Genomic DNA, 12179 nt, shown 5'->3' on the forward strand with positions numbered 1-12179 from the left:
CGAAGTTCAAGTTCCTATCTGTGAGAAATCTTCGTAGTCTCAGAAAAGTAGATCTTGCTTGTTCGATCCTGCATTTGATCTCCTGATCTGGATCCCACGTTTCGTTAACCATGCATCCCAAATATTTAAATTGTGTGCCCTGCTTGATGACATCTCCATTTAAGTAAATTCTGGTGTTCGGAATATTGTTTCTGCTAACAGCCATAAATTTAGTTAATAATAATTAATATTTAATTAGTTTAGTTAAAATAAAGCTGATAAATTGTTAATTTTATATTTTTATAATTTTAATTTCCCTTGTTATGCCCTAATTAGCCAAGTAATGAATATGCATTAACCATTCATTAGCTACTTAACATTTGATGTAAAATGGTGTAAATTAAATAAAATAAAAATGACTGAACAAAATATTGAAAGTATTTAATGATCTGAGGTGATGGACAACCTGAAGGTTGCCAACAATAAAACTGTAACTATAATTAGTGGTGAATTAGTTTAATTGTTTATTGTTATACTGTGAAATACAATTTCCTGACCATCAATCTATAGATCTAATACTGGATAGACAAAAAGATAACAGTGTTCACTTCTTGAAAAAAAAACAAAAAGAATAATGAAAAACTACTCAAAATGTCTAAACGAAACATTTATTTTAAAAACATAACTTTATTATTTAGAATTTTGTTTGAAAACTTTTTCAAGAGTTTTCCTTTTTTAAATTTTGGATTTATAGTTTGCCCTTTTTTTGTTATTTTAAATCTAATTCAAATTATTTAGCTTATTCATCCCCCTTCTTAATTCCCTCCTGTAGGTAACTCCCTCCCTGTCCCTGTAGGACAAAAATGGTAAAAATAATTATTATTAAGATATGCTTGAAATTTAAATATTTTTTTATTTAACTCTACTAAGTACACAACACTTATAACAGACTACAAATCTTTATTTATTCGAAACTTAAAAAATATATTTTTTTTTCTTAGACTAAAAAAAAAGACTAAATATTATTTAATACTACTAAACATTAGAAAAATAAACCTTTTATTTTGCATTTTTTTGAATACTATACAGGGTGAGCCTTAAATAAATGCAAATATTTTTAGGGGTGGTATATTTCCACCCCAGAAACAAGTCTATGAAGTTTTTTTAGGAAAAAATGTTTTGAAAATTTGGTATTTTTCAAAAAAAATGGAAACATTAAATTTTTAATTAAAAAACATAATATTTTGATAATATGGCAACATAGGTAGTGGTAGTAGATTAAATTTACAAGAAAGAAAACCCAGAAAAAATCCAGTGGTTCTCAAAATTTAAGACAATTTTTGAAAGTAAAATAACTTAATTTACTTATTTGAAAAACGATGAAAAGAAAATATGTTTCTTTTATCGAGATCTACCAGCCCTAAAATATTTGCACTTATTTAAGACTCACCCTGTATATTCAATATAGATTTCCTATTAAATTTTTAACATTATTGAACACAATTTTCTGGTTTCAAACATACTCCTTTGCAACAAACTAAACCATCGTCACACTGAGTGTTCCACGGAATTGACAGACCTCCGAAATTAAAACAAGATGCATTTTCCTCTAAAAAAATACTGATGTAAGAAAAAGAAATTAACAAAATATAAAAAAAACTACTAACGCAGATTTTGTTTACACATCTGGCAACACCCGCATGTGGTTGTCATCAAGTGAAATCCTTTACCGCATGAGGTCACGTTCTCTTCGCATCTTATGCCGTCACAGAAGTTTGGTAAGCATTGGAATGCTTGACTTGTCAGGAAAAATGAAATAAGTAATATTAGTACTGGTAGGGAGGAGCAGAATTTTGTTGATAGAGTCATGACGGCCTAAAACTACAAAATAAAATTACAATTTTGAAAAAAAATACGTATCTACTTCTATAGAAAAAATTACAATGTGAATGCAAGAAATAACTGATGTTCCTATTGCGATTTTTTATGGGCAGTTTAAATGAGATTACCAACCAACACTGAAATTTGATTTTTTTGAATTTGAATCTTTCTATAATGTCTACGAGTAGTATGTCACTGATTTAGAGAGGATATTTATTATTCCATCTACGCTATAAGCGTGCGTGATGTATCTGTCAATTTTGGAAAATAGCGGAGTTATGGCCAAATTTTTTTTTTCAAAATTTTCGAAACGTCACAAAAATATTAATTTTTGTTGCGTGAATATAGAATATAAAAAAGTAATTTTAATGCCAAGGCATAAAAGGGAAGCACTTTTACATCTAAGCGCAAAAGTACGAAATTATATTGTTAAAGTGACATAAAGTGTCAAATTCAACGAGCGTAACCATAGTTTCTCGATTTATAATTACTTACAAAAAAAATCTGACTTTTCACAGTTTAAATCAAAATAATTTAAACTTTATCCTATTGCAATTAATTGTAATTCCATAAAACAAAGTATCGAACTATATGTTTAAGTATCAATTAAATTTATATTAATAGTTTGATTACTTACATTACTCTTTTTTATAAATGGGTATCTGGTTATTTCACTAGCGGCACTAAAAATAACCTGTTGATATAGAAAATAAATCACTAAAACGTTAGAGTAGAACTTCTATGAATTTTAAGAGATTTATTGCTACCATTTATTACAAGTAATGCTGCGTGTTCACTACCAAGTTTATAATTGACGATAAAAATTACCACATGTTTCAAATTAAATCAAATCACACCACAAGTGAGTAATTTAGTACACATACACAACAACAATAACAGTACGAGATTATGGAATTTGTTTATAACAATATATATAGTGGACTTCAGCATATAAGATGCAAGTTTTAGAAACTTTAGATATCGTTTTTGATTTTAGGACAATTTGAAGTGGAAAAATGTATACTAGATATTAAGATTTTTTATTTAATCTTGCTTTATAGCAATTTTATATCAGTTCTTTGTTAAATTAAGAAAAAGAAAAATAGAAATGAACAAAAATATACATATAATTTTTTTTAATTAGCGCTTTTTAATAATGGCGTATCTGATGAAGTATATTTAGTGGAAAAAGTTACTAATTGAAAATTACTATACTCTGTTTTTTTTCTCTGGTAAGATTTCGACAGACGATGACAGAAGAAAAGCAGATGACGTCCCATACCAATCTATTTATTTTACTAAAAAAGTTTCTAATAATTTTTAAGTTATCTATGGACGGGTTTAAATATAAATCCGTCATACGTCGTGTCTTGTTGTTTTTAACCAGTTTTATTGGTTTATTTAAAAAATGACAGATCGTATTTCAATTTTATTGGTTTGACGGAACGATGAACGACAAACGGACGCCGATGCGTATGAACTCGCCTTTAGATTTTTGTCATTTTTGACGCTTGTCAAAGTCTTGCCAAATTATAGGTTAGAATTTTGTGTCAACTTTTGTTAAATACCCTGCGTTTTGGAAGACGATGCATTTTGATTCGTATTATTACGTGTGTTTTGTGTATTTTGAAGTCAAGTGCAGGAAAAATCGAGTGAAAATTAACTGTAGACCCAGAGCACAGTTTATGGTTTATACTCGCTGCCCAGGCAGAAAGTTTTATACACCAATGAAGTTGCCATCGATAAAGTTTGTATACCATTTCGTCGTAGATAAGTGCATCTCGTATATGGTAGAAGGATCAAACTAAACACATACTAAAAACTGGAGTAGCTGTAAAATATCGACGTCACACGATAGGTAAATAATGGATTTTAGTACTGCAGAAAAATAATGTCAAAAGGTACTGGTTTAAAAAAATTAAGATTACAGTTCATTAATCAACCTTTAAGGTATAAAATTTGGTAGGTGTTATTATTAATAAAATAGTTTGTTTTATTTACCTATGTTGTTTTATTTATTCCTGTGGAATATTACAAATTTGTATTTGTACATAAGTTATATTGATAAATATAATCATAAATGCAGGTAGTTTCATAAAGCTTGAAAGTAAATAATAATAGTTCTTTTTCATATTTTTTTGGTATGTAGTGTCTTGTTCTTGTTTGTTTTGTATTAACACATACCGTTTTATTAAATAAAATAACTCGATTACATTTTTTCAGTTTTATACAGTTTTTTTCACAATATTTTGAAGTAATCACTTGTCATCTTGTCAATCAAATTTTAAATATATCTTGCTATGCGTTTCAGTTGTACCAACTTATTTCTTTGTAAAATAAAATAAACTACTTTGAAATTAAAATGACAGACACATCTATCACTGTCAAGGATCTTCTCGTTGGACAGACTATACCACTAAACTTGACGCCCTGAGTGCTTACACTGAAATTAGAAAAACAAACTTCTATGCTAAAATTGAAACCACTAATTTATTCTACTAATTTCAAAGTTCTGAATGAAGCTTTACTGGAACTACTGCAAATGCATATTTTTTAGCACAGACGTGTCTATTAAAGCCATTGATTTTTGCAAATGCAAATTAATAATGCAAATTACTAATTACTACTGCAAATTAATAATTACTAATTATTGCAAATTAATAATTACTATCTCCGTGACAGTTACTTAATATAGTAAAACAAGATATTAAACTAGTCTTAATATATATTTTGATTTTTTTTACAAAATGTGGAAAATTATGTGCCTTTCATACATTTTGGAGATACACAGCGACCTTCAAAGCATTTTAGCTCTGCAGCACAAACTGAAAAAGTCGGTTCTTCTATCGTACACTTCTCATTAACACCTAAAATAAATCATAAAATCTACATGGTGTTGTACTGGTGTGTATACTATTTAGTTAACAGCGAAACTCTTAATCAAAAAGTAGGTACAATGTACCGTACGATCGAAAAAAATGGCGTCAAACACGGCTGTGGAATGACAATCGATGATAATTTTGGCGAAGTCAATCTCTAGACGCCATTTACCAAAAATTCAAATAAACTTCTCAAAAATTAACGTTAATAATTATAGAAAGCTTAAATTTCCAAACACACAAATCTAATTCCAAAAAATTATTTTTCTTTTAATTTTAAACTGCACCGTTTAATAGTTATTTTTTATACAAGACACATGTCGACAAGACAACATGTCGACAAGACACATGTCGACCGAAAAGATTAATTGATGATGAATTAATTTCAGGAGACGATAATGCAATTTTATCGTCGTGAATAAAACAATATTTTTTCCATAGCGAGTTACGTTTTAAAAATATTCAGAAATTATTATTTCAAGGAATTTATTACGAGTAGAAAAAATATTGTGCTGGGTTGGCGTTGGTTTCTACGTAATTTGACAAATAAATAAAGCTGTCTCTTAAGTTGTCAGTTTTGAGTCAAGATTTTTTAATTCTTTTTCGTGTCGATTGCTGATTGAATTGGAGCCAGAAATGGCTCAAAACGAAATAAGTAAATTACCAACAGATATTCAGGCTGAGGCGACAAACGCCATATCCAAACTACTTCCATTTAAATCCCGAATAACTTATGAAAAGTAGTGATGAGCAAAACTATTATTTTTAGGTAACAGTTGAAACTGTTATAGTTATTTATAAAAAACAGCTTAAAATAACAGCTTAAAAATAACAGGTTTCTTTATTTTATTGCTAAGTATCTGAAAGAGTATGAGGCGGTCACCGCCAGGCGTATTAACGCAGTTGCAAGTTGCAACAATGACATGCTCGGTGGTAGTATTTCCAGGGTGTCAAAACATTTCTAAATATCGATTGTTATATAAAATACCTCTCTAAAAACGGTCGTTGTTTACAAATAAGCGCAGTAGTCATTGGGCCACTTGGGCCAGACAGACAGCCAAATATCCGATATGGATAAATATGAGTGTGATGTAAATCAGGTAAGAACAGTTAAAATACGCTAATAAACAAAAATAAACAGGTTAGAACCACTTTGAACCGTTTTTGAACTGCTTTGAACCGCTTAAGACAAGCTTAAAACAACAGACCTGTTCATTTTTTGCTCAAACCTGTTTATTTCTATTTTAAAGCGATTCAAAGTGGTTCTAACCTGTTTATTCTTGTTTATTAGCGTATTTTAACTGTTCTTACCTGATTTACATCAGACTCCTATTTATCCATATCGGATATTTGGCTGTCTGTCTGGTCCAAGTGGCCCAATGACTACTAAGCGCTGTTTACAAATTGCGATATAAAAAAGCCAAAATTCCGCCACTCGTCTATACGTATACATTCCGATCTACCTACGCCTTGCCCCTCAATCGGCGTAGATCTTGAATTGTGTAGCAATGTACAGGGTGCATCTCACTCGACGGGCGAGAAGCTCTTAGTTATAATTTTACCATTTGCGGTCAAAAAATAGCAATATAAGAAAATGTGTAGTATATTCTTCATAAGTAAACCAACTACACACTAGAGTTTGAATTAATTTTACACTTAAACTAGCGTGTACCGACGACTTTGTTCGCGTCGAATTAATAATTTATAATGGTGATGATAAAGCAAAGCAAGAATTTCTATTAACATACAAACTGGATAAAATTTTCTCACATTTGCCAAAAATAAGCTTTAAACGTCGAGCAGTTTAAGCAGAATCGTGGTTAATCAATGACTCAACTTTTTGGAACACCCTGTTTTTTTAAATTTCAAAATATGTAAAAAAACAAAATAAATTATGCGTATCCAAGCGTTTTCCCGAAAGACTAACCGTTTTTTAAATAACAAATATTGTAATATTTGAGGGGCGTTTTCACCCTCTTGGAATTTAAGATTCGAGAAACCCCTCCTTATCGAACCTCAACCCCACAGTCAATCCGTTTGCCAAAAATCAGCTTTAAACGTCAAGCAGTTTAAGCAGAATCGTGATTACTCAATGTAATAAAATATACGTGTAAAAGAGTTTTTCCGAAAAACTCACCGGTTTTTAAATAAAAAATATTATAATATTTGAGGGTGGTTTCACCCCCTTAGAATTCGAGTTTCGAAAAATCCCTTCTTATTGAACCTCTACACCCTAAAGTCAATCCGTTTTCCAAAAATCAGCTTTATACGTCAAGGGCTTTAAGCAGGATCGTGATTAATCAATGACGAGATTTTTCAAAACACCCTGTATACATTTTTAAAAAATCTTAAAATATTATTCTGAAAATTTTTCAGAATAAATAAATACCTAAATATTGAAACTTAATAACGTACTGAAACATACAGCGCCATAATATCTCGACCTCCGCCCGTTATTTTCGTAACAGGTTGAAATGTATCTAAAACAACTGATGCGTTATTCTCCAACCTGTTTCGAACTTCCATCGACAATCGACCGATGCAGCAGCGTTCCTTTCCCACTCCGATTATCTCTACCACCACCCTGTTATGCTCGTAACAGGTTGAAAAACAACATATCTAAAATGACTGCTTCTCCAACCCATTGCGAGCCTCCATCGACAATCGACCGATGCAGCAGCCTTCCTTTCCCACTCCTCTTATCTCGATCGCCAGGCTTTATGCCCGCAACTGTTTCAAAAAACCTGCTTCTTTTATATCCTATTATTTTTAAGCTGTTGTAAGCCCAATTCGACCGTCGACGGGATCGACCAGAGCAGGTACGTTCGCCGTAGCGCATTCCCCACTCCGCTGTCCGTTGTCTCGCCCTTGTCTCGCCGCCTGTATCGATGGTTGACGAAATAACATGTTTTCCATCCATACTAGTTGTTTTTTGGAATTGCTTCGAGCAGCATAGAATTTCGGGGCGGTGCAGAGCGCCGACTTCGTTTTTCGTTTCACGAGCGGCCGATCTCTACGTGTCGTTATTTTATATCTGTTATTTTTTAGAAGTAGTAACGGTTGCGTTATGTTATTTCTAAATAATTGTTATAAAATAACAGATAGTTAAATAACAACCCATCGCTAATGAAAAGGAATACAAAAATTTTCAAAAATGGAAGAAATTAAAAAACGTGCGAGAAGAAATAAAGTTTTTAACCTATCCTCGCTGTTAAAGTATCATTTAATCTACCCTTGCGGTTAAAGTAGATATAAGGCAATTTTAACAGTTGCTATGGAAAAAAAATCATTTATTATCATTAAAAAATAAAGAAGGATACGGGTCAAGTCGATGACGTCTAGGACTTGACCTCGCCAAAATTATCATCCATCGTCACACCTCAGTCGTCTTTGACTTCGTTTTTTTTAATCGTATGGTATAATTTGGTAAATGGAAACATTTTGTAACAATGATAAAACTTAATTTTTTTTGGTGTGCGAATCTTCTATGCGCGAATCTTCTAAAGCGGTAAAATATAAATAATAAAATGTGGTTAATAAAAACCAATTTTAAACACATATAAATAAACCACTGTTTTTATTAATTACATTTAAGTTTGATCATAAGGATCATAACACTTGGAGAAACTAAACAAAGTCTATACCCCACCAGAACTTAAAAAGGTGAAGAAGTCTTTACCTAAAATACTTTTGCAAACTTTACAGCATCCACAATAATCCAGAGCAATAATTCCATTAGTACAAATGGGTTGACTTTCTTTACATATTACATCTACACCACACGTACCACATGGTCCTGTTTTAGGTTTCTCACTGCAATTTGACAAACAAAAATTAATGATTACAATTGAATATGACTTAAATACATTACTTGCAAAAATAAAATATATTCTAAAACATTCTTTACATAAAATAATAGATTTATAAGTATATAGTACCGTCAATAAATGGTTGCTTCACTGAATATTTTATTACTACTCTTTTTGAAGCTTATACCACTTTATTTTTAGGTCGTGTTGGGAAAAGGTATACAAGAAGAACTATACGACCAGTTAATAATAGAAAACCTCGTATAGTATAACCTAATATATTGGTCCAATACGAAATCATTATATTTTGACTTACCTACAATATTGACAACATCCACAATCATCGTATACTAGGTACTGACCATTTGGACATACTTTGGGAGGTATCTGACAAAGAACTCTGCTACATAATGTCGGGTCTTCACAAACTGTTAATACATCTTTAATATCCCAAATCAAAAATACTATGAACAACAATGTTATTTGATTCATTTTTGAATGAAATATTATATTATACTTAATAGACAACCAGTCGATTTTTTTTTCTTACTGAAAGCTTGTACAATAGAATTGATCATAACAATATTTAATAAACTTATTTATATACATGTAATGACGCTGGTTTTTATTACTATACTGCTGTAGTGATAAACAATCAAAATGCTGCACTAATAACGAGCTTCAAAGCGACAACAGGCTAAAAGTTAGCATTTGCGTGCAAAATAAGGTGATTTTTTTCAAACATTATTTTTTATACATTGTTTAACATGTTTTTAAAAGATAAATATGTAAATTGGTACTGATTTTTCCATATTTGTACTTATACCTTTATTTTTTTGTATAATTAATATACATTGGTGATTTTATATCTGATATTATGATCCAAAAAGAAAGGAAAAAAGTTTTTAGACCCAAAACTATTTTCAAAAATCAATTTTTAATGATTTGCTGGTGAACGATTGGCTTGACTGGAAACGATTTATTTCTGGAAACCAATCAAAAACAATATCTGGCCGATGAAGTACATAACTTGAAATGTATGTTTCACAAAGTCAAGGAAGAATTTATTTTAATATTCTTTATTTCGAATTAAATTAATAATTGAAGAATAATATTCCCAAATGGTCCAAGTGCCAAAATTTAACGTGCTAGGAAATGAAACGAATAAATTTAAACCTAACGATGTCAAATAAAGGAAAAAAATGTGGAAATTTATTAATTAAAACAGAAATACAATAGTTTTATATACAGGGTGTCCCAGAAATAAGTGCAAGTATTTTAAGGGGTGGTAGATCTCGATAAACAAAAATTTTCATTTTTAAATAAGTTCAAAATAACGGAGTTATTTTACTTACTTATTTCCAAAAAATAATTTTTGCTAAAATTTTGAGAACCACTGTATCTTTTCTGGATTTTCTGTCTTGTAAATTTAATCTATGTACCTATGTTTTACTGGGTATTCATATAAAATTATTTTTACCTATGTTGCTATATTGTCAAGAAATTATTTTTTAAATAATAACTAAAACAATTTCCAAAAAAAAATTCAAAAACTCCGAATTTTCCAAAAAATTATTTAATTATTAATTTTCGCGGAAAAAAACCTTATAGGCGTGTTTTTGGGGTTGAACTATACTACCCGTTAAAATACTTGCACTTATTTCTGGGACACCGTGTATAAGCAACAATTTTTACAAAACAGAAAAGAAGTCATTCATTTATTTATTATCTAACCTTGTTTTACACTGAACATTCAAGACTAAACAAAGACAGTCCTGAAAAAAGTGAAAAACATGTACGAAGATACGACTGTTTTTGGCACTTAGATCCTTCCTTCATAAAATACATGTTAATAAACATGACAGAATCATCTTTTAATGCATAAATAAAATATAAACCCTATTAGATATGAACATCATGGCATATAAAATTATTTTATTCTTAATCTATGGGAATACCAGGCCCTAATTTTGTACTAAAACATTAGAAGAAAATATAAATATTCTAAAAAATCATTATTTTAATCTGACTAACTTAATAATATACATTTGATACCAATTAAACTTTTAGTTATTCTAAGTTTACATATTCGGCGCTGGTCTGACTAAATGGAATTTAAATTTCCCGCTGGGGATCCAGATGGTAGCTATGCTGCAAAAAAATGTCAAGTTGCCACATTTATTTATTTATTTCCTGACATTGTCATTCGTTTTGACAGTTTAGTTTTGTATTACGAGATTTTTGGGTTAAATAAATAGTATTTTAATACCTTTAATCTTAAAAAATGTTTACGCGCATACCGTCGCGCACGCCGCCATTAGGGTTTCCATCAACAGAACGTAACCAGTGTCGTAGTTTCTTTCATTGACTGCGCACACTTTCGGCTGATTCGAGTCAGTAGCGTACGGATTAATTTATTTTGTTTATTTCTTGAGTTATATTTTATAGTTGTTTTATTTTTGTTTATTGTGTTATATATTTGGTTTTTCTAATTTATTTTCGTTTCTTGTGTTATATAATTTATTTTTGTTTTTCTGAACATTTTTAAATCGTTAATTTTTAAGTGTTTTTAAAATGCCTGGGCGAAGTTGTGCAGCAAAAAACTGCCCGAGTAGAGGACTAAACTGCAATAAAAGTTTCTTTCTGTTTCCTAGAGATCCGATTAGGTATGTATATATTTGATTAATTATTTTAGCATATTTTAGTTGTGAAAAAAAAAACAGTAGTATACATATTAGGACATTCAGCTAAATAGGAAGATCTAATTAAAAATCTTAACAAACTTTAATATTAGTAAGATTTAATGTTAAATATTTAGTAAAATTTAATGTTGTATCTAGACATTAAAAATTAAATTTAAAAATCATTATACTATTAATTTAAATATAATTATGAAAGTAAATAAAATGACTATATCGAAAATAAGTTAACAATACATTTTTAGGGCAAGAACATGGGCAATTGCAGCTAACGGAGAAGACTTGATTGAAGATATAAATAAGGCCCACAAGTACAGGTTGTGTTCTGTTCACTTTGAATTTAAAATGTTTACCAATTCACTTTGTAACCGTATAAAATACAATGCGGTACCTACTTTGTTTCCTGCCATGAAAAAATAGAAGTTTCTCAAAAAATTGTGGATTTATTAATTTGTGAAATTTGAATATTAATAAAAATTTGCTACGCCCATTGATGGGCATAATTTGTACGTAACCTCTTTATATTGTCCAATAAATATTTTATTGGTATTTTTTTAATTCTTGTTTGTAACTCCTGGCATGTTTTTGTTAGTTGCATGTTTTTAATTTTAATTGTCTATTCTCTACAGTGAAATATTTAATTGATTTTTTCATTTTTACTTTCGAGAAGTATGCGCGGTTAACGATTCATTTGTTTGGACAAAAGTATTGTAAATAAAATTCAGTTTCAGTCAATTACAGTATTTTTTTAATACGACCCTGTCGTATTTTCTAAGGAATTTTTTAATACGTTTTAATCCGGCCCTGACTAGGAAACCATAATGGCGCCGACAAGGTCAAATTTTATAGAAATTTTAAACAATGGAATCTGAGTAGAGTTGGCGTGCCGATTGTTTTATGTGCCGTGGTTTAGTTTTGTATTACGAGATTTT

General features: G+C 30.1%; 2 protein-coding genes and 1 long non-coding RNA gene across 3 annotated transcripts in view; all 3 read right to left on the reverse strand.

Moving 5' to 3' along the window:
• LOC115891874 (zinc finger protein OZF-like) overlaps positions 1–12179 on the reverse strand; it is a 203506-nt gene that overhangs the window by 77740 nt on the left and 113587 nt on the right. The window lies entirely within an intron of this gene.
• LOC115891886 lies at positions 1248–2725 on the reverse strand. The gene is made up of 3 exons (XR_004051928.1): positions 2498–2725; positions 1647–1860; positions 1248–1588 (listed from the first exon to the last, which is right to left on the reverse strand). It is a non-coding gene; the product is annotated as an uncharacterized LOC115891886 (long non-coding RNA).
• Positions 4231–9265, reverse strand: LOC115891882. Its single transcript, XM_030912482.1, has 4 exons — positions 9156–9265; positions 8865–9097; positions 8419–8552; positions 4231–4727 (listed from the first exon to the last, which is right to left on the reverse strand). Exons 2-4 carry the CDS (start codon positions 9038–9040, stop codon positions 4618–4620), a joined length of 420 nt encoding a protein of 139 aa, XP_030768342.1. The 5' UTR covers positions 9041–9097; positions 9156–9265; the 3' UTR covers positions 4231–4617.

Source organism: Sitophilus oryzae, unplaced genomic scaffold (genome assembly GCF_002938485.1).
Source record: "Sitophilus oryzae breed Bouriz unplaced genomic scaffold, Soryzae_2.0 scaffold_119_pilon_pilon, whole genome shotgun sequence".
Classification (NCBI taxonomy): domain Eukaryota; kingdom Metazoa; phylum Arthropoda; class Insecta; order Coleoptera; family Curculionidae; genus Sitophilus; species Sitophilus oryzae.

Bases quoted from the DNA above. Each gene is read 5' to 3' on its own strand.
- LOC115891882 (XM_030912482.1), bottom strand. From the start codon at position 9,040: ATGAATCAAATAACATTGTTGTTCATAGTATTTTTGATTTGGGATATT. The intron at 8,553-8,864 runs GTAAGTCAAAAT...GTCAAATTGCAG, and splicing joins GGATGTTGTCAATATTGTAG to TGAGAAACCTAAAACAGGAC. The intron at 4,728-8,418 runs GTAAAGACTTCT...GATTTATTTTAG, and splicing joins AGTTTGCAAAAGTATTTTAG to GTGTTAATGAGAAGTGTACG.